We start from the raw sequence: 26,861 nt of genomic DNA on the forward strand, positions 1-26,861 counted from the left end.
GACATAAATCTGAGAAGTGCATTTATTTTCATTGATTTGATATTGAATGACCCAGTGTTGCTCATCATAGATTCATCCCAACTGCCTTGATAATGTTGTTTCATCTGCAATATATCTTGGTAGAACCTTTCTCTTTGTTCGTCACCGATGTCACCCCTTTTCAAAGGGAAAAATTCAAATGAGAATGTAAAATATGAATTTTCAATGACATTTGGCAGCCTAAATTTTTATAGTTCACTAAGAGTTCACTTGTATGCTGATCACAGTTTTCAGCTATTTTGTTTTCAAGAAGACTGGTAACAACATCCTTGAATTACTTCTATGCTGCTAGTTCTTTAGAATTCAGTTTGCTGTCAAATTAATTAATTAGTTTTCTTATTTGTGGTCCATAGAGTATTCTCTCTTTTAATTTGACTTCCCTTAATTGTGAAAAAACCTCAGCCAATATTTAAAGCTGCCTCCATCTTTATCTAATGTTTTTCACAAAATTCTTCAATAGGTCTAGTTTTATGTGTAGAGATGGTAAAATAATAGGATCTGCTTCGACAACGGGAATATTGACAACATTTTTCTTTCCTGGGCCAGTCTTTAACTTCGTAGTGTTTATCTGTTGTCTGACTATCCCACAAATACAAGAAACATATATATTTTGTAAAGCTTCTCTAGAGAAATTGAGAGTTCTAACATTCAAATCCTAGTATATGCAGTTATGCTTTTATGGATATGAATACTAGATTGTGGATACCAGTGTTCTTTGGTGGTTGGGTTTCAATTAACCACACATCTCAGGAATAGTCGACTTGTACAAGACTACACTTCATTTACATTCATACATATCACCTCATGCATCTTCTGAAGTAATACTTAACGGTGGTTCCAGAAGCTAAAGAGAATAAAGAAAGGCCAAGAAGAAGCCCTATCACTTTCAAGTCAGTAATTATTTGCCATGAGTGTTCATCATACTTAATAGCGTTTAAAATTTTTGACATTGTTTTATATGTTCCTTTCATTCCTACAGTATGTGCTACCAGTATAGAAAAAAACTTATATGAATTATGCAATAACACTGCCTTTAAGTTTTTTTATGAGTCTATAAATAAACACCAGTCATGAATAATGTATTCAATGTCCAGGTTAGACATTAGCCCCCTAACATAATGGGACGTGCAAATTAAACCATCTCTTCCAAAGTATTTCAGTAAATCTTCGTTTTGATTTCTATATATTGAAATTTAGTATCCTTCTTTAATAAATTCCATTCTTTAAGATGTGAACATATATAGAAGTTCTGCATATTGTTTCAAAAATACAAGTTACATATTAGGCCACTCAGTTCTACTGTATGATGAGATTCACTATTTGATTCTTCTGGAATGTAATTAATTTCTATTGAAGTTGAGGATTCATCGGTTGAGCCTTCTGGGGAATCAGAAATCTCTTTCGAAGAAGTTGGAGCGATTGAAATTAGTAAATCAACACCATGAAGTACTGGTCTCATAGCTGAATGAACATTTGGGTATGCAACACTGATTCTATTGTTTGAATTGAAATCAGTAACACTTTTTAAGCAAAAATAGCAGTCACCATAATGGTGAGTGGTCCCTCGCCAAATCATAGGTATGCCAAAAGGCAAATGCTCTTTCTTTTCTTTTTAACCACTTGGTTGGTTTGACGTAGCACTTGATGCATACTACATTGATACATACTACCAGGATTTATCTTGGTCTCCCAAGGGACAGCCAAAATAACCTTTGTAAGCAGTTTTCAGTAGATTCAATACTAGTTTTTGTTGGTTTTTCATGCTGAATTCTCTGTAAATGTAACAATAAATATTTGGAGAATTTTTACAAGCCCGATTTTTATTCATTTTAAAATTCAAAATATTTTAATCGATGAAAGTAAACTGAAATATTACAGAAATACTTAATTATAAAAGTAATTAAGTTTTAATTTATAAATTCTTAATTACTTAAAATATTCCATAAAATTGTTTGACACTCAACTTAAATCTTGATGCTCAATAAAATAATAAAAAAATTGTTTTGTCATAAAAATCTTTCACTAAATTTATGGCATCTCTTATGAAACTATCATTGTAACGTGTGTTTGATAAAACCACTATCACACCTAAAAAACATAATAAGTCGTACCAAGAACTGAACTCATAATGAAGAAAATTTCAACATGTTGAATTATTCATTACTTGACTCACTGACATGTCTATACGTGTCTGGCTTGCCATGAAATGACATCATTTGACTGTTAGGTATCAAAGTAGGTCTACAGCATGCATCACAACATAAATCAGATGTGAATAAGAAACATATAGATGTACTAACTTATTTGTTTTGTTTGTTCCACAAATGATGGAACAAATAAATTTAAGGGGTTGTAACTTAAGAATGTTACGTGATGGGTTGTTTCAGAATACATATTCAGATTCAGCATATAAAATACTATATAGAACACCTATTCCCTTTTCAGTTCTAAATTTTATGTTGACCAGTGTTATAGTGAAATATAATTATACAGAATGCTCTATCTATTACAAATGATGCAAGTAACGACGATTTGCATTATTATTATTTTTATTTTTAGTGATGTATTTATTACTAATGAATTCTGAGAGTAAAATTAAAATGATGATTCTTTTGTTCATTTTTTTTAGGAGACGTTCCATTTAAAGGAGGTAGTGTTACTCCACCAGTTACTCCTACTCGCCCAGTTACTCCTGCTCCACCAGATAGTCCTAAACCAATAAACCCTCCAGTTGAAGAGTGTGTGAAGTCTGAGACAATAATGAATGGAAAGAATCAGTGTAGAGGATCGCTTATATTTCATTCAAAGTTTACACAAAGCATAAGTAAAGTCTGGAGTCACGTTGTTCAAATTGGAGGTGATTATGTGAGTATATATAAAATTGAATTTTTTTTTTAAATTCATATAAACTATACATCTTACTACTTAATATTGCATGTTAAATATTAGCATAATAAACATGAAATTAAATAACAAATATATTCATGAAAGGCTGTTGAAATAAACACAAATGGTGATGACATTACAAATATAAAAATCATAAAATTCAAAACATAAATGATATCGCTTAAGTTCTTTTTATTATTAAAAAATCATTAAGAATAAATATCCAAAAATACATACATGAAAATATCTAAAACTAAATATGAGTTTTGGCGGTTAATCAATCATCATCAAAGTATAAAGAGAACTTAGGAAAAGAAAAACTTCAATGCAGAAATAAAACTTAAAAAGTAGTAAATGGAAAAGGAATATTAACAATAAAAGATAAACTGAAAAGACAGAAAAAATTCTCAGAAGTTTATAAATAGCACTTTCAATTAAAGAAATGATAATTACAAATTGATCAATGTCACTTCATACATTTCTGGTGAAAAGTGAAAAGTTAGCTTAAATATAATTTAATATTTCAACAACTCACTTGCATTGGTCATACAAATTATAAATGATAGGGTAAGATGAAAATTTATCTGTAAAGGCAAGTAACATGAACATTCTTAAATTTTCAAAGAAATATGTCAAAATTTAGATAAATAAATTTCGGTAAATATTTGATATTTTTTTGCGATAGAAATTTTCTTAATGAATTGAAATTGTAAAAGTCTATTTTTGATATTGGTCCCTTATTGTTGCTAAACAATAATTTTTTTCTGTTATTCTAAAGAAATAAATTTTCTAATCTACTTGCTGTTTATATAGACATCTTTAAAACTTTGATTTGTAATAAACGTTTTTTTGATAGTTTATTAGCAATGTTAGATAATAGCTGTAATGTGTTTCACGAAAGCGTGCAACAAACAGAAATATAACAGTATGATGAATTTAATTCAATTTAGCACAATCCATCCACGAAAAAACACTTCTCTTTACTTTCAACATAAAAATGAAGTAAAAATAACTTGTAATATAAAGATTAGAAAATTGTGATAAAATTATATATTTATCTTAGAAATAAAAAAAAACTGAAAAAAATATATTACCGTTATATTAAAATTTCATCAAATAAAGCAGAATAAAATATTTTTTACCTCAACGTATCTCTTCAGTACCATATAAGCTGCTGTCTGTTAAACTATTGTCATCGTTTCCCAGATTTATCACAATATCCTCAATAGTATTTTCACATAAACTGTCCGCTTCCCATGCTTTTTTCTTGTTTAATTACATGTTGAATCAATATTTCTTAGCGTTTGAATCTACTTATTAACACCTTCTATCAATAGGTTTTTTATCAGCATAAATGTTGTAATATTACTCCTAATGCAGCCTTTGACTATATCCATATCAGTTTTATCGGGTTAAAATCATAATGGCACTCAGGAAGACGCCAGACGAGACAATTTTTTAATTTTGCTATTTCATCAACTTTATAATGTGTTTTTGTTTAACTGATTTTAATTAACTTATAAGTTCTTCTTTTAACATGTTATCGGTGTATGAGATTTTCTTCGATTAATCATTTGACAATTTCCGATTTTCGGGTCGAAGCGTTCGGAACTTTTCACTTTTCAGGCAATGGTACGGCGAATTATCCATTACTATGTCGGGATCCTTCAGCAGCAATCTCGACAATGTTTTTAAATCGCTGCAAAAAATTGTCACCATTCATTTCATCGTGATACTCTTGCAAAGATCTCTGGATTCAAATTATCTTAAACCACATTTCGAAAACCCATTTTCACTTCCTACGTGTGTTACTATTAATCGTTTAATAGTACCGAGATTTTCACGCCAGTTGACAAACCTTTCGTAAAAGCGTATTTTTCTCTTTTTATTTGTTTATGCATCCATACTTTTTCCTGTACATGTTCCGGATTAATCATATATTATTATTTTCATCTGGATAATAAATTGTCTTGCCATCTTCACGAAATCGCTTAATTTCTATTAAAGATTCCCTACGCCATAAAGTAATATCTTCCCGTTCAATCGATGAAGAATTATTTTTTCTGGACATGAAACGAAAATTCATTGATTTTAAAACACGACGTAACGTACTTATAGAACATTTCGGCAATTCAGGGTAGGTATTTACGTTATTTAATATTTTGTTCAAGTCAGGAAGCTCGTTATTGAAATAAAACGAATGAACTTTTTTTCTGATAGCAGTTTTAGTAAAAGCTTTCAATTTTTCAATCGATTTCACACGCTTTCGAGTCTTTCTAGGGCTAACATTTTTACCATCAATTTCGTGTTTCTTTATTATACTACTTAAGGGTTTTCCTGGTTTATGTTTCACGACAAAATCACTCATTGTAAAAAAAACCCGATTGCCAAAAAAACAAATAAATTAAAATTAATGAAAATAACTCTGAATAAAACTGTTATAAAAATGTACTATAAAGCTATGTCGTACCGTATGGAGTAACACGATTCCACAGACTGAAATACTTTCTTTCACTAAACTGAATAATGGTGTGAAGCATTACAAATAATGTTACCAACAGTAAACATCAATAACAAAGACTCAACAAAATTTTTAATTGCTTATCATCGGCATGCCACGCGCTGCGAGACCAGTGATAGCTTAAAGTACATTATCACATTCGTAAAACAATAATTGTATTTGCACCCGGAAGTGATAGAATGATTTAGCTTAAACTACTGAGATACAACTCATAGATACTGAATTCGTATTTATATCTGTTACACTGTTTCGTGACACAAGGATTAGTTCTCTCTTGTTTTTTATACATGTGCTAAGAAAGACTGAAATTAGAATAAAATAATTTTTTTTTGTTCTGCTTTTTTTTTGCTTTATGGATAATAAATTGAAATTATTATGGTATCTATAAATTGATTTTTTACCAGTCTTTTGATAAGTTTATCAAAAGCTTATCTTAGCTTTTTACAAGACAGAAACTAATTTCCTAGGTATTTCTTTGGCAATAGTTATGTTATGATTATTTTTTAGAGAATTTTTCTTTATAGATTTTTTCCGTGTGCAACTTTTGTCCATCCTTAATCTAATCCTCTTTGTCTGAAATTCTGAAGAAAGGTAGTCTTGATACTTTTAATAAGCTTTCATCACTTTTTTTATATGCTGTTAATCCACTTCTCTTGTACAGTCTTTGAGATTAAGTAATAAAACTCATTTCTTTATGATAACATTCCAGATCAAGTGGCTCAAAATTTGTTCTAAAAGCTATTACATTAAAAATTTCTGTCATCTTATGTCGCATAGGTTGAAAAGAATTGTTGGTGATATATTAGTCTGAGTATACTTTTTCTGTAAATAACAAAAGTGATTTTATCTTGAAAAACTAATTTTTGAATTAAATAGTATTAAATGTACTCTCAATTTTACTGGTAAATTTTGTCATTTTTACATCCTTATACGAAGTAAACAAAATATTGTGATAGCGAAAAATTTTGGTTATCAGATTTCAACGGAAATATCCATTTTGACCATCCCTGAATCCATTTTGACTAGCTTCGGCGTGACGTCTGTACGTATGTGCGTATGTATCTCACATAACTCAAAAATGATTAGCCGTAGGATGTTGAATTTTGGGTTTAGAACTGTTGTAACATCTAGTTGTGCACCTCCCATTTTGATTGCAATCAACTGGACCAAAAGTGTCCAAAAAAGCTCAAAATCCAAAAAATCTGGATTTTGGACGTTTTCTTAACTGATAAGTCCTCATTTGAGAGCTTTTCAATGATACATCGTAAGTGGTATTTATTTTCATTGGTTTCAGAGTTAAGTCAAATAAAATTTTAATTAATGAAATATTTGGATCTAACAAGGGGAAGGCATATCGATTCGAATAGACTTCATCTCATTTTTGTTAACTTTTTTTTAATTTAAATATATTTAATTATTAATAATTATTAAACTCTGATTGTAAAAAAAGTTTTACAGTGAATAGTAATTCAATAATAACAATAAAAAAATATGAAAAAATATCAGAAGTTATTAATGAAATTCAATTTTTTGTACTATCATTTAAAATAAATGAGTATATGTAATTTAGTAGGCGTACAAAGAACCGTGTGGTGTGCACATCAGATTTTTATTGTTAATAATCATATTTTAAAAATATATATATATTTATTTAAATAGTTACAACAGTCTTAGCTCTATTACAGTTACTAGATGAATAGTAGATGAATTTTGTAGCTTGTTAAAAATAGCATGTCTGACTGGGTTCGAACCTGGGACCACCACCCGATGAAAGGCCAAGACGCTACCACTCGGCGACAGAAATCAGCGTGTATAAATAATGTTGCAGAATTATTCTATTTAGGTAGTAAAATTAAAAGGATTTAAATGGTAAAGAACATTAAAGTTCAGATTTTTGCAAGCCAGAAGAGTTTTTACATACAAAAAAAATTTACTAGTATCAAGTGTTGATTTTTGGAATTATATTGAAAGTGTTAATTATATTTGATCCGAAGTGACAGTCTCATGATCAGCTCCTCATTTTCGAAAAAGTATAGTCCAATGAGATGATCCCATGTGACAAAACTGCACATCATACAGTTGCCTTGCTGCTGTGTAAAGGGCGTTCATAAACCTAATTGCGGTTGCTGTCTTCTGCTTGTTCACGTAACCTGTGAGATGGAAATGAGCCTCATCTGACATTCTGACATCCAAGGCTTGCCCAGAAATTCTTTATCCTCGTTAAAGTTGGCCATAAATTTTTGAAAGAAATCAAAGCGGAACTGGTGATCGTTCTCCTTCAGTTCTTGCACGATCTGTAAGGATGCAATTTTAAGTTGAATGAAAAATTTGGCGAACATTCTATCGGCACAACCCGACCATATTGCTTGTTTACGAATTGAAAACCGTGTGCTCTGTACGACTTAAACGCGTACAGTCTCAATATTGTGTGGCGTACGTGCACTTCTCGGTCAATCTGTCGGTTGCTTTTTCAGTGCCAATTCAGTCTCTTCAAAGTTTTTAATTCATGTTCTTATCGCGTGTTTTGATGAAACATGCCCTAAATTGTAATGCAGTCTCAACTCACTCTGTACATCTTCCAAGCTATGGTTGATTTTGTAAACATTTTTATGGCGAAAGCACGCTGTTAACCGTTCCACTGCTCCATGATAGCCGAGTGGCAAGGTTGCCTCTGCATAAAGCAATATTGCCAACTGTACATGGCTGCCACTTCAAAGGATCTACTTTTTCATATCACTTTGCATGAAACAGTTAATTGAGGATGTATGAGATTTCTATTGCGACTAATAGATTAGCAAAGATTAGAAGGCATTGGAGAAGTACATCAAACCAGGCCAATAAATGAAAACTCAAAAATAAAAATACTGTAGGCTATTTTTAAAGAAATTTTAAAATTATTTACTACTGGTACTCATTAAATGTTTTTATAAAAATATTTACTAATTAATTATACTAGTACTAATTAATTTTCGCTACTTACTCTACAATCTGTTTTGTTACTCAGAGTGCGTTTAGTGAATGATTTTAACTGTAATATATATATTACTTAGAAATATTAATTTAAAATCAATTTTTAATTCAGAAAACTACACAAAATTTCCTTGTTATCAAAAATTCATGTTGAAATAATATTACAATACTACAGAAGTAATATTTATTACTAAATTTGGAGTTGTAAAATCATCGGTGGGAATCAAAGTTCATAAACAAATGTGGTGAAACTTTGTGACTGATTTGTAACGTTGTGAAGCTTTTACTAACATTTTTGGCTTTATTAAGCATGAGTGGAGGTCTACTATTTAGTTAAGTTACTATTGTCAAATCATTTATTTACGTGTAATGGTATCAATATTTATAAGTAGGTCTTCTGGCTTTACTTTTGATTGGAGTTATTTTATTTTAAATTGAGTGCTCAAATTGATTTTTCTTTTTATAATTTTCACAATTAACAAATAAATTGACTACATTTTAGTAACAAACATGGTTCAAGTTCTACATGCCTGAGATCATTGTTTCATTCGATACTAATTACATTTGACTATATTTTTAGATTCAGTGATTGATAAATAAAGATATTCAAATGACTAACAGATGGAAATAGGTATTAGTTAAAAAAACATACCTTCTCTCTTGATTTGATTGAATTGATATATTCTTTCTTTGACTTTGTTTGTAGTTTATTACAAATATAAAATATATGAAATATTATTACCAACCATTTTAATATTATTTTGGTTATTCAATAAATAATGTTTAATAAATGTGAAGTAAACAATTTGTAGGAAATTCTAATAAAACCTAGAAAAATAGGATTAGTTAAAAAACTACAGGAAACAGAAATTTACTAAATATATATATATATATTTATCTGCACCTCTCAGGAATGGTCGGCCTGAGTCTATACAAGACGCCACCTGATTTAAATGTCATCCTCATCTCATTTGGTCATGGGGGAGGTTGCTTATTGTTTACTAACTGAGCAGATTGTAACGTACACATTAAGAAATAAATGAATAATATGTACAGTATATATTTAACAAGACCGGTATAGTGGACCTAAGTAACGGATTTTTGCCAATTAAGAAGAAAGTCGTAGAAAATGTAATAATGAGAGGAATCCAGAAAGGGCTAAAAGAAACCCTTTTAGTAAAGATAACAGGTCCGATTAACAATCGGCTTTTGTAATACTGCCCACTTACACACAATAAACACATGTCATTCCATGAGAAGAGTTACCGGACCAAAGTTTGGAATGCGTGTGAACGAAAGGGCTTGGCCGATCGTTCTCACGCTTCGAGTTGGGCCCGGTCCGGCAGGTAAAGAAGATAGGAGTATAAAAACTCCGGGGAAGACCAGTTAAAAATCAGTTCCGCGATGTGAGTTCTGCGAATCAATCCGCGAGACATTCGTCAGCGAGAGTATTCTGCGAGGAGGTCAGTGAAGGAGCGAATTTCGAGTGCAGGTTCGATGCAACTAAGGTGACGCCACGAGTAACTCCAGTACACGAAAACAAGAAATGGGTAGGTAAGTTACTGGAAGACTATAAGTGAAAGAGATGAACTAAATTTCATTCATAAACTGTTAGGGTAGTTCTGGTGAACAGCAAAGGTGTTTGCCCGTGAAAGAACTTTATACTTGTCTTATCTATTTTACTACTGTTATTAATACAAGACTACTGGTTAAAAATATTAAGACTAGCGGTCATGCTATGTGTTGTCAGTGGGACTGAATTCTGGTTTTTCAATATTTATCTACCTGTGAATATATCCTGACGATTACTTCAAATTCTGTTTCGCATGTAATCTCTGTTTATTATTACTATTATTGACATTTATGATTATTTGTTTGTTATTGAAATTTATATTATTATTTTTTACTGCTGCCATTATTGTCATTATTCTAATTATTATTGTGGGATTTATTTTTATCTGTTATTGTTATAATTATTCTGATTATTGTTGTTGTTGCGATTACTATACTTTTCTTTATTATTTGTTTTATGATTGTTGTACTATTATTATTACTATTGACATTATTATTGATTTGTCTGGTTTTACTTATGTTTTTAAACCAATAAATTGTAATTATATAAACATTTTAAATTGTCAGTCTTTCAACATCCTGATCGAGCCGCGAACACGCGACAATATATCTTTTACTTATTCTGGCCATTTTATGGCCTCCCCCGCTAATTAATGGCTGGAGTACTTTCCTTTGTTTTCAAAGTCTTTGTAGAATTTCTTTACAGAAATATTGATTAACTGTTTGTCCAGGAGACAACCAGTTACAACACAGCAACAATGCTGTGGAATCGAAAAAGCACACAAGCATGCATTTCACTTTTGAGTTTCGGCATGCGAGATTTTAGTTCTGGGTGATCCCTTTGAACACTATTGCGAACTTTGACATTTTGTCCCTGGATCATACTGGAAGAACCAACTCTCATCACTAGTGATAACAGGATTCAATAACTCTGGGCTGATTTATACTTGTTCCAACAGATCAGCTGCCACATTTTATCCGTGCATTTCGCTGTTGCTCTGTAAGATTTTTCGGGATCATTTTCTCATCCCCAGATTTTCTTTTCTTATTTGTCGAACAGTTTCCCGATTGATGTTCATTTCTTCTACAATCATTTTCACAAATAATCTTCGATCGGATCGTACGATTTCACGCACCCTGGTCATGTTGATGTCTTTCCGTAGTTGATGGTTGTCCATTACCGTCTTCGTTTTTAACATTCGTTCTGTCTTCACAATACATTTTATGCCAACGAAAAACTTGAGCTCTCGACATAACTTCATTTCCAAAAGCCCTCGAATTTAACATAAAAAGAAATGGCATACCGTTGAGCAATATTTCACGATTCCATTTCCGTATCGAGAGACCAAAACACGTATTCACTTATTATACTACTGCTTAAGACTGAGATATTGAGCTGCTTAGGCTATTAGAGGCAAAGATCAAGGTCAAAGATGCAGTGTCTATGAAGGCTGCAGGGTTGCCACACTTTGCTAAAAAAAATCAGTCTCATTACTTAATTGCTGCACTTGTATATATATATATATATATATATATATATATATATATATATATTTAGAAGTAGATGTGAGTAGGCGTTGAAGAAAACATTTTTGATAGTTTTTATTGGGTGTAGTAAGTTATTACTGAATATGGGAAGTAACTGACTGCTGAGATTATAGAAGCCCCCAAAATGAATATCTGCATAAGTTGAACATTAACTTCGGCTATTGAAAAATTAGTGTTGATATTTAAAAAATGTTAAATGAACAGAATTAAACCAGTTTACATAATTAGCAATACAGTATTGTAAAAGCTAACAATACTGAACTTGTTTGTCCAGTATATTCCACTGGTCAAAATTATCAGTACTACTAGCACTGTCGGATTTTGTTATAAATATTTCACTCTCAGCGTATAAAAAAAAAAATTAAATTAATTTAATTGATTATTAACATTAAAAAGTTGTAACAACTTACTTTTAATTTAATGAAACTTTTTCTTCCAAAGATCATTGTTAATTATCAGCATCTTCTTCAGGAGAATTTTGAGTACCATTATTTTTGATCTCTGAAGATATTGTTGATAATTACATCTGAAAGGCCTTTGAAAGAACAAGTTTCATGAATTTGAAAGTAAATCATAAATAACTTTTAATAGTCTCATTAGACTTTTAAAAATTCTATTGTTAGCAAGTTAAATTGGTATCTATTAACTTTGCATTACTAGTAAGATATTATCATGTCATTGAGCTACAGTAATTAAATCACTGTAGTTGAAGATAATAAACAATCCCACTTGCTTGTGATATCTATCTAAAATATACGTAAAACTTATGTTTTAAAAAAAATATTGTTCTTGAAACATGACAACTTGGTAAGATAAATAATTTTATATAGAGCTAAGAAGTAGCATAATAATTTTATTCTTCAGGAAATATATTCAGAATGCATGATGCTGAAGCTTTCCTTATTAGCTGCTGTTAATTATGTTTTATTCATTGTTGCAAGAGTTTTTACTTATTACCAAATGTGCATAACATAAAGTAACATGAAAGTAATGTAGAAAGGCATCTAAATAAGTAGTGTTTTAATTACATTGAGAAATCTGGTATAAATTTACATTTTCTGCTGATTCTATGCAGCATTCTAAATAACATTTCTTACTAAAAAAAAAACTGAGGAAGATTATAGCTAGATGAAAGAGATTTTTCATATTGTATGTAATTCATTAGTTTAAATGACAACTTCAACTATTGTGTTATTCAAATCTTATGTACTTTATAAGTCTGTTTTCTATTTCAGGAAGATGAGTTTGTTGTGTTTGATAGCAATTTAACTAATTCATTTATACAATCAAATTGCTTAGTAATAAAACCAACATTACTGGATGATGAGCACGGTAAAGATTTTTCACTGAGTGGACCTCTTGATTTATCATCTCGGTCAGTGATTTTAAAGTGTTTATTTGTAGTTCTGATTTATAATAATTTTATTTTAAGTATACACTTACATATTTGTTATTAAAAAGACTGGGTTACATGATTACACTGCTCTTTCAAATCTATTATTAAATATTTTTTTGTGTAGTTTTTATAAAAATCACAATTGAAACCACACATTTTGTACCAGAGTATTTCAGAAGATTCTGGTTGTTTTATACTTTAATAGAAATTCTTGAACATTTTCTAATAATGAAAATTTTTCCTGTACCTTATGTTTTCAAAAATAATAAAATGTAACTTTTCTTTCTTTAATCACAAGAATTTTTTTATCTGTTTTATTGTATTTTTCTCATCACACTATATTTACTTTGGAACACGATGAGATACGTAGTATATGATTTTAAAGAAAATTTTTTGCACAACCTATTTATTGATATTACACTTATCAGCTGAGTTACAACCCTCCTTCAATTTTTTACTGCAGTTAGTTTAGAGTTTATGTTTTCATGATATATACGATTGGCAAATTTCCTGTTTTTCTGAAGCATAATTTTCTTATTTAAAGATCTAAGCTTACAGTTTAAATTATATTTTTATTTATTGCATATATTCTTATTAAAAGAATTTACTTCTCAGTTTAAGCAAGTTGATACATAATTCCCAATTTTTTATTTTTTATTTTGCCTTTTTATCATAGCCTGTAAAGACATAATGTTTTTGAATTTTTCCCTTTTTTTTGGAAGCTATTTTGTCTTATAAGTTTCTTCTTATTTTTCAATAGATTAGTAATATTTGTTAAATTTTGGAAAACTACTTATGAGAGTGTATTTCTTGATCATGAACAGAATATGAGGTTTAAAACTTGTTGTGAAAAGAGATATTTAATAATATGCTAAAAGACTACAACATAATAAAATGCATTTATCTCAGTTACTACCACATATGTTATGTAGAATACACAGTTAGAATATGAAAAAAACTGCACAGTGATAAGTGGTTAATATAACATCACTGGATACCTGATTTAAGAAAATATTATTAGTCAGTATTAATGGAGAGTTGTAATTTTTTTATATTTAGTCTTTGCCTTAAGTGAATACAAATATCAATTAAGAGAACATTTTTTTTTCTTGGGCGTAAAATGCTTTCACGTTATCAATGCCTGGGTTAAAATAATAACAAGAGCCTTCTTCTCAGATATTAGCAAAAATAGATATTAAAATAGCAAAATAGCATTAAAACTATGATAAAAACTAATATAATAATAGGAATAAAATTGAAACAATAAAAGCAACGTAACAGTTACGATACTACGTATATGAAACGTGAATAATAAAGTAATATTAAAATTTTGATGGGTTAAATCTTATTAAGATTATTAATCCTTTTTAAAAGAAATGATAACCTTCTTGTCCCAAGAAATGATAGTACATTCTTGTCATTTCCTAGGATGCGCCGTATGTTCCTCGGCAATTTAAATTTATGACATAAAGCTGTACAGTATATGCAATCCACAAGGATGTGGTGCACAGTCAAGCAGCAGTCACAATGAACATACAATGGTGTATCTCCGTAGACATCAGGTGTTCATGAGTAGCTTTGGTATGTCCTAACCGCAATCGACATGGGACTATTTCCTCTCAGCAAATTTTTCTGCATGAAAAGTCCCATGGTATCACCGTGTCTTTTATGTGTCAAAGTTTATTATCTGCTGTAGCATCCCAATCATCTTGTCACCTTTATTGAAATGTATGTTTAATGGAATTGATGAAATCGGTAGTTGTAACTCAAGTGGAGAAGGATGGTTGCTACATGCATTTTTAGCAGTGGAATCCGTGCGTTTTTTACCCAGGATTCCCACATGGCTAGGGATCCAGTGGAAATTCACCTGTGTGTTGTGCCAATTTAATTTGAGATTGCTTTATGAATTTCAGTGACAATAGTATGTCTGGAATACAAAACCTCTATAGCTTGGAGAGCACTATATGAATAGCTGCAGATAAGGATGTGAAAATATTTTTATCTAATGATGTTCAAAGCCATTTTGATGGCATAAAGTTCAGCATTGTAGACACTTGTAATACCAGGTAGAACAAACATGTAAGTTATGTCATTTACAACAAAAGTGCATCCTATGGTATCATTCTGCTTCGATACTTCTGTGTATACTACTGTGACTGGGTTCATCTCTGATAGAAAATGGTAAAATATTTGCTGAAAGATGAAAGGAGTTTTTAATTTTTTATTATATAGAGTGAGGTCTAATTAAAATTAATGGGTCAAGTCTTCACAGAGCATGCGTACAGGAAAAGGTTGGTAGGGAAAGTAGAAAAAGGTGAGTCAAAATATAGAAGGTACATTAATCCCCGGGTACGGACATCCATTGGTGCTGTATTATATTGATGGTTTTCAGACCATTAGAAATGAGGGTTTGTGAGACTGCCTTAAGAACTGGGTGATTTGGTTGTCCTTCAAAATGTGCAGAGTAATATGCTAGCAGTTGGTCCCAGCTATCCCAAAGTGATGGCTCACTGCAATCAACAAGTATGCTTGCCACAGGGTCTGATCTAAATGCACCAGTGGCAAGACAAAAAAAAGAGTGGTGTACAGAATTGAGCATCTTAACCGCAGTATGACGTGCTGAAGAGCAGACGATTCAACTATAATCTAGTTAAAAAGGAACTAAAGAATAATAAAAGCATAACATACATGATCGGTCATTCCCCCACTTGGTGTTGCTAAGGACTTGTAGCATATCTAGAATTTTTAAACATCTCACCTTTAACTGTTTAATGTGTTTTTGACCCACGTAAGACGACTTTTCTTGTAGATGAGAAAAGACTACACATTTTGTTTTCTCTGGTGAGAACATGAAGCTGGTGACTTTGGACCAAGTTTCAAGGAGAGCTGTAGTATTCTGTAGTAGTCTCAGCTGTGGCTGTTGAATGGAGTCGTGGTATATACAGTAAAATCAAGTAGAGAACACAAAACAGGTAGTTACACATATCTAGTAATACTGTTGATGGCTATAGTAAACGAGGTATCACTTAATACACTTCCTTGAGGCACTTCATTCTCCAAAATGACACTACTTGATACTGAATCTCTAACATGAACACATAATGAACGGTTATTTAGGAAACCTCTAATAAAAGCAAGCATATTACCTACAACTCCCCATTCTTTAAGGGTATTTAGAATACCTTGTCACCAGGCAGTGTTGTACGCCCTCCTGATGTTAAAGAAAATTATTTCTTAAAATTATTACTTTTTAAATTATAATTTAAATTGTGACGTACAATTTTAATACTGCACTATGTTCATATCAATAAATATGATAGGTATGAATACTGACATAAGATTTTAAATATTTTTATTTATTTTAAAAAAGTAATCTGTAATTATATGATAGTATATTATAATAATGTAATAGGACTTTTAACATCCAAAAGAAATGCAAGTATTTCAAATACCAGATTTTAACATTGGTCTTTGAAGTCTTTCAAGATGTAGATACATAATAATACATACTAAATTACAGTAGTCTGTATTGTGGTAATAATATTTTAATATCTAAAGTAAATATTTTGTGACAGAGTTACAATATTTTGTAACTCTAATCTTACCTAAGGGTAAGAGACTTGCTTCAAGTGGAGTTTATATTTATATCACATCATAATTCAAAAGACATTATTATAAATGATTTACTTACTTTTACTTACCTACTTTTTGAAAAGTACAATTTCAAAATTAATATTAAATGATTAATATTAAAAAAGCATTTATATTAAAAAAAAAAAAAATAATAATATTAAATGAGTTTGTTATTACATTATTCACAAATAAAATAACCAGAGATTGCTCATATTTAAGATTGGATCAAATTTAAACAGTTTCTCTTGTTTCTATTAGCTGTACATCTAGTACTTCATGTTATATGAAACGTACAGTTGGTAAAAATATTCTTCCACCTGTGGTGTCAGGAAGGCTATCGACACAAAATAGTTTTTCGTTTCTTTACGGAGTTGTTGAGATTAAAGCGAAATTACCTCACGGTGACTGGGTTGTTCCAGGTAAAATCAAAATTTTTTAATTTTAAATAATTTATACTTCTAAGATGATTTTATATTACATGATGATTTTATGATAAATGATTTTATATTACAGGATTTTTCTAATCTGTACCATTTTGTTTATTTGCATGTGTGCTTACAGATATTAGAGTAGTGTCATAAACTAGGAGATCACATGTGCAGGAAAACTGTGACAGAAATTGGAGGAAAAAATTACAAGAAATGAAGCCTAATAAGCTACTTATTCTTTTAGAAGACTAAATAATTAGATATAGCTGAATACATATAGATGTATTGGCTGGGCTAAAAGCCAGCATTTGGTATTTCATTGGGCCACAGAGGACCAATAGTTCTACGATTAGAGTTATGTTATTTGAAAGATTAATGGCATGAGTGAATGCGACCTGCCCTTTTAAATGATAAATAATTGAAAAATATTTACAAATCTTTGTGAATAATATAAACTGTAATTTTTCACTTCAAAGTTGATATACAAAGATTGTCCCAAGAAATCAGAACAGCATAAAAGGGTGACCCTTATTAACCATTTAAATTAACCTTCCATCTATATCAGATTCTCATCATGCATAAATTTCAAGAACATGTATAAAAAGATTTTATATATGTTCTTACTTTTTATAAGTTTCATTTGTTACAGTGTTCAAGAGGGTGAATGTTATTAGAAGGTTGTAATGCAGTGTTGCTTGTAAATTCTGATGAATATGTGCAAAAAGTGGTAATATATTAATGTGGGAGTTCTTTATAAGTAAAGGTTTTTCATGGAATATGGATACCCAGATTTCCAGGTTTAAGTTCTCTTGCGTTATTTCTTTTGATCTGAAAAATATTTCCAAAAGCTCCACAAACGATTGATGCAGAACATTGAAGACAAATTATAACATAGGATATATTGGAAATTTGGAGGGTAGCAACCACATAAAAAAGTAAATTGAGACCTATGTTGCAGCAAATGGAGGCCACTTCCACCATTTATTATAAGTAAACAACTCATCCTATTTCTTTATTGTTCTGGTAATGGAGGCTAAACAATCTTTTTGAAAATATTATTCAATGTTGCATACTTTTTGGATCATTGTGTATTTTTTGTAAAATTTTGGCAAGGCAGTTGGTGTTGGTGTAGCAGTTTGTCTCAAATTTGATTTCTGGCAAGGTTTTGCATTTTTTCATCTCATCTCATCAATCTTATTCTCCCCATTAAAATATATCTTTAGTACACCTGAAATTGAATGCTGAAATAGAGTAACAAAAATTATTTATCATATTTTTAAATAATATTAAAAATTAAGATATTTAATGCAAAATATAACTTTATTATTGTAGCTATTCAAAATTACTTAAAATTAATTTAATTTTCAGAAATTTGGCTTTTACCACAATCACTACATTTTAATAAAGACAAATCAGGAAAAATAATAATTGCATCTTCTCTTGGTAATGATCAACTTACATTTAACGGTAAAGAAATAGGCAATAAACATCTGTTTTGCGGGCTGCAAGTTGGTAATATGAAGAATTTTTTTGAAGAAAATAAAAATTCTGGTTACTGGTCTGATTCATTCCATTTATTCAAGGTGATCTGGAGTCCTGGTAAGTAAAATTAACTTTTGATCTGGCATAACTTTTAATTAATTATAGTTATACAAAGATATTTGTTGTTTTATTTTATTCTGTAAAAAAAAACCTTTTAGTCTGTATTTGTTTTCCTTATGACACTGAATTTCTTGACCACCTTAACAAGCTATCAGATACCCTTATCAGTACCAGAAATAAGTTTTATGTCGTTAAGTGGCTATAAGAGTACTGGCCAAAAGCAAATATCTTATTGGCCAATTTTAGGCCAATAAGGGATTAATATTGTTTGCAATAACATAATACTTTTTGTTCTGTGCAACAAGACATGGAACTTGTCTTGGAACTTGGAGACTTGTTCCTGAAGTTCATCTAAAATCTTTTCTTCTATGTTGTTTAACAAATCGCTGGACATGACTACACCATTTGAAGTATTCAAGGTACTATAAGGAGCAACCTCAATGTCTAAGACTCCGATCTTCTTGGCTTTGAGTAGCCATGACAACTGAACTTGGTTGACATTTTATACAAACAGTCCCACAGGAATTATTGTTCTCCTTTTAACCGCTCCTCCAGCAGCTTCTGTGATGCCACAAGCTATTATTAAAGGGCTAATCTTTGAGAATCACCTCTTTCCTTTTGATAACTAACAACTGTTTTGGGATTGATTTGCTATTCTTTGGTCAAAATTTTGTAGCTTCCGTTTTCTTTCCCAAATCTCTGCACACTTCCACATTTTGAACTCTACACTCTTCCTCCTCTTTCTCTTCTGAAGAAAGAGGTTCTCTAAGATGAGGGATTTATGTGGACTCTCTGCCGTGGAATTTGTAAAAGTAGAAATTTTCGTAAACCTATAATTCACCAGCCAATATGTCGCAAGGTGGGAGTGGAGGGACAGTTGATCATGCGCTGGATCATTGATCCTGCCAGTGTTCCCCCATTCAGCCGCCTCCTACAGATTTAACACGGGCCGGGAGTCAGGTACTGCCTGACCCACGATACTGACATCCCAGAGCTCGCTCATAGCAGTAAGGGCTGCGGTACCCTTACCCATTGGACAGTGTCAAGGGCCAAAATGAATGACACACTGAACGGCGCAAGACTCCAGCAGAACTAAGCTCACATTGCCCACCCACAACCCAGCTCCACAACCGAGAAGAGGGATGAGCACTCCTCGTCCGCACTCCGCGCAGTGTCGGCAAAAACAGATCGCGATCATGCCTATGTGGCATGAAGGACCACCAGACCGAGGGGTGTGTGTAGTCATGATAATGATCTCTGTGAGTTGTTACTATGAAGTTGGGGGGAGGGGATGATGGACAGCCCCTTACGGAGCCACCGCTTGTCCGTGCTTGCGCGGGTGGGTGGTGGTGATGAGGCACGGTGACTCCAAAACCCCTGCGCTGAAAAAGACCAAGTCCCGGCGGGAGTGCCCTTGTGGGTTATCCCCGTAAGAGGCATTGGCATGAAGACCGAATCCTAGCTTCTGGGGTCGGCCCAGGAACGACATAGTCGGGTCGGGTTACCGTAATCTGGAAGTTACAGGCAGGCACGAAGGAAAGATTCAACCGGCGGGCCGACCTGTCATGCCGGATATGTAGCCGGTAGAGCTGGTGCATTATCGTGGTGCATCACCCAATCATGTGCAATGTTCATTTGGACTCACTGGACCCATTTTCTAAGTCTTTCCAAGACATCTTTGTAAAAGGCAATTAATTGTTTGTCCTGAACATACAAATTCTTTGTGCACAATTCACAGCTCGTACCACTTCCAGATTTTCATCTTTTGTTGACTAGGTTGGTCTTCCAGAGCAAGGGTCGTCTTCAACATCTTCTCGGTCCTTTCATCTTTGAAAGATCTGTGCCACTTAAAAACCACAGTTCTCAAGAGAGTGGTATCTTCATAAGTTTTGGTTAAAGAATCAAATGTTTGTGTGGCAGATTTATCGAGTTTCACATAGAATGTGATAGTGCAGTTGTTTTCCTTCATCGCAAATGTAACAAGGTTATAAAATACGAACAGCAGTAGCGTGTGACAGACTCAACCAATCCAATTGAAACAAGTATGCACGTGCAGCCAGTATGCACCTACACACTGTTATACATCAAGGATGTTTTACATTACCTGTTCATCCGTGGGGAAATCAGTACACTTATTTTTGGGACAAACCTCGTATATAAAAATGCAGAGGGTAAAATACAAAGGCATATATCTCTACTTTTCTTATCACTATCCTTTACAGCCAATGGAAATAATTGTAGTTTTCTGTTAGTGGATTCAAAATAAAGAAAGATAGTACAAAAAAGTAAAATGTCTTATTCTTAAATATATTGTAAATATTTCTTATATTTTTATTTGAGACCAAAATGAATGTATGAAAATATTATAAAAAGAAAAATTCCTTTACTTAGAGTTTTTTACTTACCCAAGTATTGTTAAAAATAATTTATAGTTAGCATACAGACACTACTAGTTAACAGACAATACTTGTCTTGTTTCATAAATGATTATTACTCCTTGACAAAGTTTTAATTTTTCTAATATTTTTTTTTACTTTTAAAAATTATTCATAAAAACAAGAAAGAAACTTTGTGTGTCCAATTTATAATCATAATTGTTTTAATTCAAAACTGTATTTCATCTTTAGTCTAAAATGTTATGAGTTGTAAATACTTTTTCTTTAATTTCATTAGTATTTCTGATATGTTTGTTTTCAGATCAGTTCATCTTTTATGTTGATAACAAGGAAATTAAACGCTGGAATAGTAGAATTGATCCTCCATTCATATCAGATTCTCGTGAGAAAAATGCTCCTTTTAATCATGAAGTAAGTACTAGATACTCTATCTAGTGTTCTGCAAATAAATGCTGTCTTTGTGTTCTGCTAATGAAGATGCAGAACACTTTAGATCTTATAAAAACAAATATAACAAAATAATTTTAATTATGTTTGATAAAATTACCCTGTAATGAGAGTAGGTAGTGTATATAATCTGTTTCTCAGCAAAAAATGACATTAATTTATTGTTTTGCATTTCTATGCCAGTCTTACATTTATTAGACATATTAAGCATTTCAGTACATATGAAATTTTTCAGATTTCCTTTTGCTGAGAATAGTGGCATTTGTAATATTGTTTGTATTCTATGACGGCCAGTCCCAGTTACAGATGAAGCATATGATTGCAGAAGAACAATATGGATTCAAGAATAGAAGAGTGAAAGGGGATACAACTGAGTTAATAGGACATATTGGTGAGAGATATATAAAAAGAGGTAAAAAAATAAATGAATGTTTTAAAGATGTGGAAAAAGCATAAACCAAGTCAAACAATATGAGCTTTTTTTTAATATTAAAAAAGCTAAATAGCAGATCAGAAAGCTAGAAACTAATTAATGAATTGTTCCTGAATCAGAAAATGGATATGAAATAAACAATTTTCAGAAATGAAGATATATTTTTAGTCTTGATTTTACCTGCATTTTAATGGGTTTGGCATTGTAATATGTTATAGTATATTCAACTGGGTGAAAAAGACAACAGAAACCATTTCACTTCTCATTTTCTACAGAAAGTCTGCCATAAGAGTGGTTATATCATTAATAAGAGTAACTGTTCTCATGTCATGTCATCTATGACCTTTGATTTTAGCATTTAACAAATAATACAAACATTTCTTTAGATTTCTTTAAAAAAAATCATAGAAAAGAACTGATATTAATCTGGTATGATCTTTTGCAACAGTTATTTATTTAAAAAATTAAACAAATTGCAGGTTAGAAAATTAAAGAAATTGGCTCAGACTCTCAAATATTTGCGTTTGTTAGCCAAAGTGCAGTTATACATTTTGAAAAAGAAATTTACAGTAAGTTAACTGGTGAAGTCCAGTCAGGACTTCCTTGTTCCTAATTTTCTTCCAATTTCCTGAAGTCCAGCTCTAAACTTCACTGGTGAACCAGTGAGTCTAGCATTGTTATTCTTGCCCACCTTCTTCATCTTCTTTTACATCTCTATAATTTTCTGCAAGTTATTACTTTCTTGTAGTGGTACAGTGTCTTATGATGGTATTAATGCTCCATTATGTGTTCTTAGTTTTTGCAGTAAAAAATTTGAATTTTGATTGAAAATAGCTGAAACTAAAAGCAAGTTAAAATAGTTTTGTTCCAAAAGCCAAAGAGTAGATCAGAAAGTTAGAAATTAATTAAAGAATTATACCTGAATCAGATAATGGCTTTGAAAATAAAGGATACTCAAACTGATTTATTTAAAAAAAGGAGAGGAGTAAGTCTATCACCAGTTTTGTTTAAAATGAGTGCTGGAGAGATATGATTAAAATTCTGTATAAAATATTAAGAAATCAGTACAGGAGGAAGGAGAATAACATGAATTTTCTGAAAGATAAAGCACAGAGTATTCAACAGACGATTTCGAAATTAGAAGATATTATGATTGACTATGGAATGAAAATTAATGTTAAAAATTAATGAAATTAGGAGACAATAATACAATAGATGAATCTGCACAAAAAAAGGAAGAATTGAATAAGTAAAACATAATATACAATAAAGAAATAATGAAGATAATAAATGAGAATAAAAACTTAATAAAAAAAATTCTATCTAGAAAAGCAGTATAGAATCTATGAGATCCAGAAAGTTTGTTTGCAAGTTCTTCAATAAGAAATGATTGATTTTGTTGGTAAGGCTTATCATATCTTTATTAAAAGAATAAAGCTTGTTATGTTTGGAGTCAGTGATAATTGCTGGTGAGAATTATTTAATTCTGTAAACTTTTTAAGGCAAATTTATGACGATTTAACAACAAATTGAATGAAATTTAATAAATGCATTCAAATAAATCTCACTTCATAACATTTTCAATTATTCTTTTAGCCATCTTCAGGGACTGGTATTGTTATCACCTCCTATAAAGAACTGTTGTTATGGTTGGTACACTTTTAAAAAAGTAAGTAGATATGCATTAAGGATGTAGCCAAAATATCTGTCAGACTTGAATTGTCTCTGATCTTTTTTACTGTGGAGGATGTTTATATATTTTATATATAACTTCAAGAGTGTTAAGATGTGATCCTTTTTTCTGTGTGCACGTGTGTGCATGCTTACGTGTGAGGAATAATAATAAATATAATAATATTTATGAATTTGTCATCAATGATGAATCTCACAACCCAATGTTTACATAGGTCAAATGGGATGCAGCTTCAAATGAACGCTTCATATAATGTTTATACAATGACCCCTTAAAAGCATTCAATAGTAACATAGTCAAGATCTGTCAACCAGTGCAAATCACAAAAATGACCAAACACTAAATATTTAAAAAATTGTTGGTGTTGTTCAACCTTCAAATGATAGAAATAATATTCCACTTATCCACTTAACTTTAATGGAAAATCCACATGTCATGGAAAAGTGTAACTTTACAGATCACTTTATAAATAAAACAGTTTCTTTGCTAAATTTAATTAAGAAAACTTAATTCTGAGAGTCCATGATATGTCAAGCCCTCCCTGATCAGCTTGAGTTAAATTTGTTTTATTTTACATTTAACATTTTTTACCATTATATTTTATTTTTATTTTTGGTTTAATATTTTCTGTGAGTTGTTGTTTTATAAACAATAGATTTTTATGAACTGGAAACTGGTAAAAATAAAGATACATATTTCTCATTTCTAGCATTTCTTTATGATTGGAGTGCATGTAGGAGGGACAGAGGATTTTCCTGATGGCATAACCAATAATGGAGCAGTCAAGCCTTGGGGAAATGGTCAAGCTGGAGTATGTATGATTATTTTATTTTAATCATTTACCCTTAATATCACAGAATTAATTTTTATTTTTTGTATTGAAAGACTTGTTTATAGGTGAGCTTTCAATTAAGTTTAGATAACAAATAATATAGACTTCTACTGTTGAAGAAATATCTATCCTAAGCTAAGCAGTAAATCTAGAACCTTTGCTACATCAGTTAGTTGTTCTAACAATGAGTTCTGAAATAAAAACTCATTTTAGCAACTAGGTATTTGAATTATCTATATTGTCTGTTGACCGACAACCATAAACATCAACTCGTTTTGCGTCTGCTCTTTCTTTTCTTCAACATTACTCCAGGACTGGTCCGTAGTTTTTGAAACAAACCATCACAGAGGATGAGATTTGGATTCTACATTACATTTCTGAGACTAAACCAGCATCACATGAATAGAGACACAAAAATTTGCCTTAGCCAAAAAAAGTGAAAACATCTCCACATGATCAAAAGGATATGCCGACAGTCTTTTTGATTCTGAGGGAGTTGTTTACAGTGAATTTATGCCCCCAGGAGAGGAAAGGTAAAGCACAGAGTATTCAACAGACGATTTCTAAATTAGAAGTCATTATGATAGACTATGGAATGAAAATTAATGTTAAAAATTAATGAAATTAGGAGACAATAATACAATAGATGGATCTGCACAAAAAAAGGAAGAATTGAATAAGTAAAACATAATATACAATAAAGAAATAACGAAGATAATAAATGAAAATAAAAACTGAATAAAAAAAAATTCCAACTAGAAAAGCTGTATAGTATCTATCAGATCCAGTAAGATTGTAAGTTCTTCAATAAGAAATGATTGATTTTGTTGGTAAGGCTAATCATATCTTTATTAAAAGAATAAAGCTTGTTATGTTTGGGGTCAGTGATAATTGCTGGTGAGATCAATGCCGAATCTTACTGTGAGACTTTAAAAAATTGCGTAAAGCCATTAAAGTTCAAAGAACTGAAAGATTGAGCGATAGGGTCGTTTTTCTTCACGACAATGCTACATCTCATTCAGCTCATGTAACAAAGGAGTTGCTGCAAAAATTAAAGTGGGAAGTGTGGTCTCATCCATCTTACAGCACTGACCTAGCACCCTGTGGCTACCACCTGTTTGGTCCTCTGAAGCGAGATCTGGGAGAGGAGCGTTTTGCTAATGATGATCAACTGAAGGAAGCGGTCCTTAAATGGTTGAAATTTTTATGAGATGGAATTGAAAAACTTGTTACAAGGTATGAAAAATGTTTAGAAAAACTTGGTAATTATGTCGAAAAATAGATAAAATTACGTAGGTTTTTGTTCAATAATAAAAAAAAATCGTCTTATAAATAAGTGTTTGTTTCATACAGGGTGTAACTTACTTTCTGATCTTCCCTTGTAATATGATATTTTATTTTGTTGGTTTATGTAATCTGTACTGCACATCCAGGTGAATAAGTTAGTCTCTGTTTAGCTGTGTACTCTTCATATATTAATTTGTTAATATTGTGTTTTGAATGTAGTATATTTATAAAATTACTTTTATATTACTTAATAAAATTACTTTAAGTAGACATTTTAACATCATGCAACAAAAATCTCTCAACTTGGTATCAGTTGATATTTTCTTATTTCCTTCTTTAAAATCAAAATGAAAAGAAAGTGATACAAAGATGCTACTGATGTTACACCAACATGATAAAACAGTCAAAAGAGATTTCTTTCTAGGAATTTTCACAAAAGTTTCCTAGTAACGTTTTTAAACTACCTTTATGCAGCATTAATCTGTCTAATTAATACATACACGAAACAGTAATGTTCAACTGGCAGAAGAAAATATTTAGTGCAATTAATGTTTTTCAAGGAAGGGTAATAATTACTGATATACATAGTTCCTAAATTTCACAATAAAAAAATTCTAGTGGATCAAATAGAAGAAAATTAGCTGGATGAATAATGACAAGAAATAGGCATTTGGTTGATTGATGAAGTACTGCAGTACACACCATTTAACAACTTTTTAAACAATTTATAGTTCAGACAGATATGTCACACATTTACAGGGATGGAGATAGATTGTCCCTCACTCATAATTGTTCTTGAATGGCTCCTTTTACCATTTGAGAAAAAACACACTGGAAAAATAATCTTAGTTATTTATATTTAAGGTGATCAATAGAAAATCATTGAAAAGTAATGTGGCGCTCCAGTATGATCAACAATGCAACAGTCTCTCAAGAGATTGTACATGATAAGGGTGCCTGTATTCTGGAGGATTGTTTTCAACATTCTCTCCCTTATCTGTGATATTTTCCATTCCTGTTTTAGTTTTGTAAAAGTGTAGACTGAATCCTACTAGATTCTTGCTGAGAATGACAGGGGCCGTAAAGATAAGGAATCCTTAAGGTGATCTATCTAGGAAAACCCTAGATTTATCTTAGGCAAGATTGAAGAGCTTATCTTTTATCGCCAAACCTTTTAA

At 31.2% G+C, this 26,861-nt stretch overlaps 1 protein-coding gene across 2 annotated transcripts in view; it reads left to right on the top strand.

Annotated features, from left to right (window-relative positions):
* Nucleotides 1-26,861, top strand: part of LOC142326258 (beta-1,3-glucan-binding protein-like) — a 37,382-nt gene that overhangs the window by 9,120 nt on the left and 1,401 nt on the right. For both annotated transcript variants that reach the window (XM_075368578.1, XM_075368577.1), the window contains 6 exons: nt 2,669-2,904; nt 12,772-12,911; nt 16,824-16,984; nt 18,362-18,592; nt 21,293-21,402; nt 24,274-24,375. In XM_075368578.1, coding sequence (XP_075224693.1) covers nt 2,669-2,904; nt 12,772-12,911; nt 16,824-16,984; nt 18,362-18,592; nt 21,293-21,402; nt 24,274-24,375 — 980 coding nt within the window. The remainder of the gene's footprint in view (nt 1-2,668; nt 2,905-12,771; nt 12,912-16,823; nt 16,985-18,361; nt 18,593-21,292; nt 21,403-24,273; nt 24,376-26,861) is intronic.

Source organism: Lycorma delicatula, chromosome 6 (genome assembly GCF_047948215.1).
Source record: "Lycorma delicatula isolate Av1 chromosome 6, ASM4794821v1, whole genome shotgun sequence".
In the NCBI taxonomy this organism is placed as follows: Eukaryota; Metazoa; Arthropoda; class Insecta; order Hemiptera; family Fulgoridae; genus Lycorma; species Lycorma delicatula.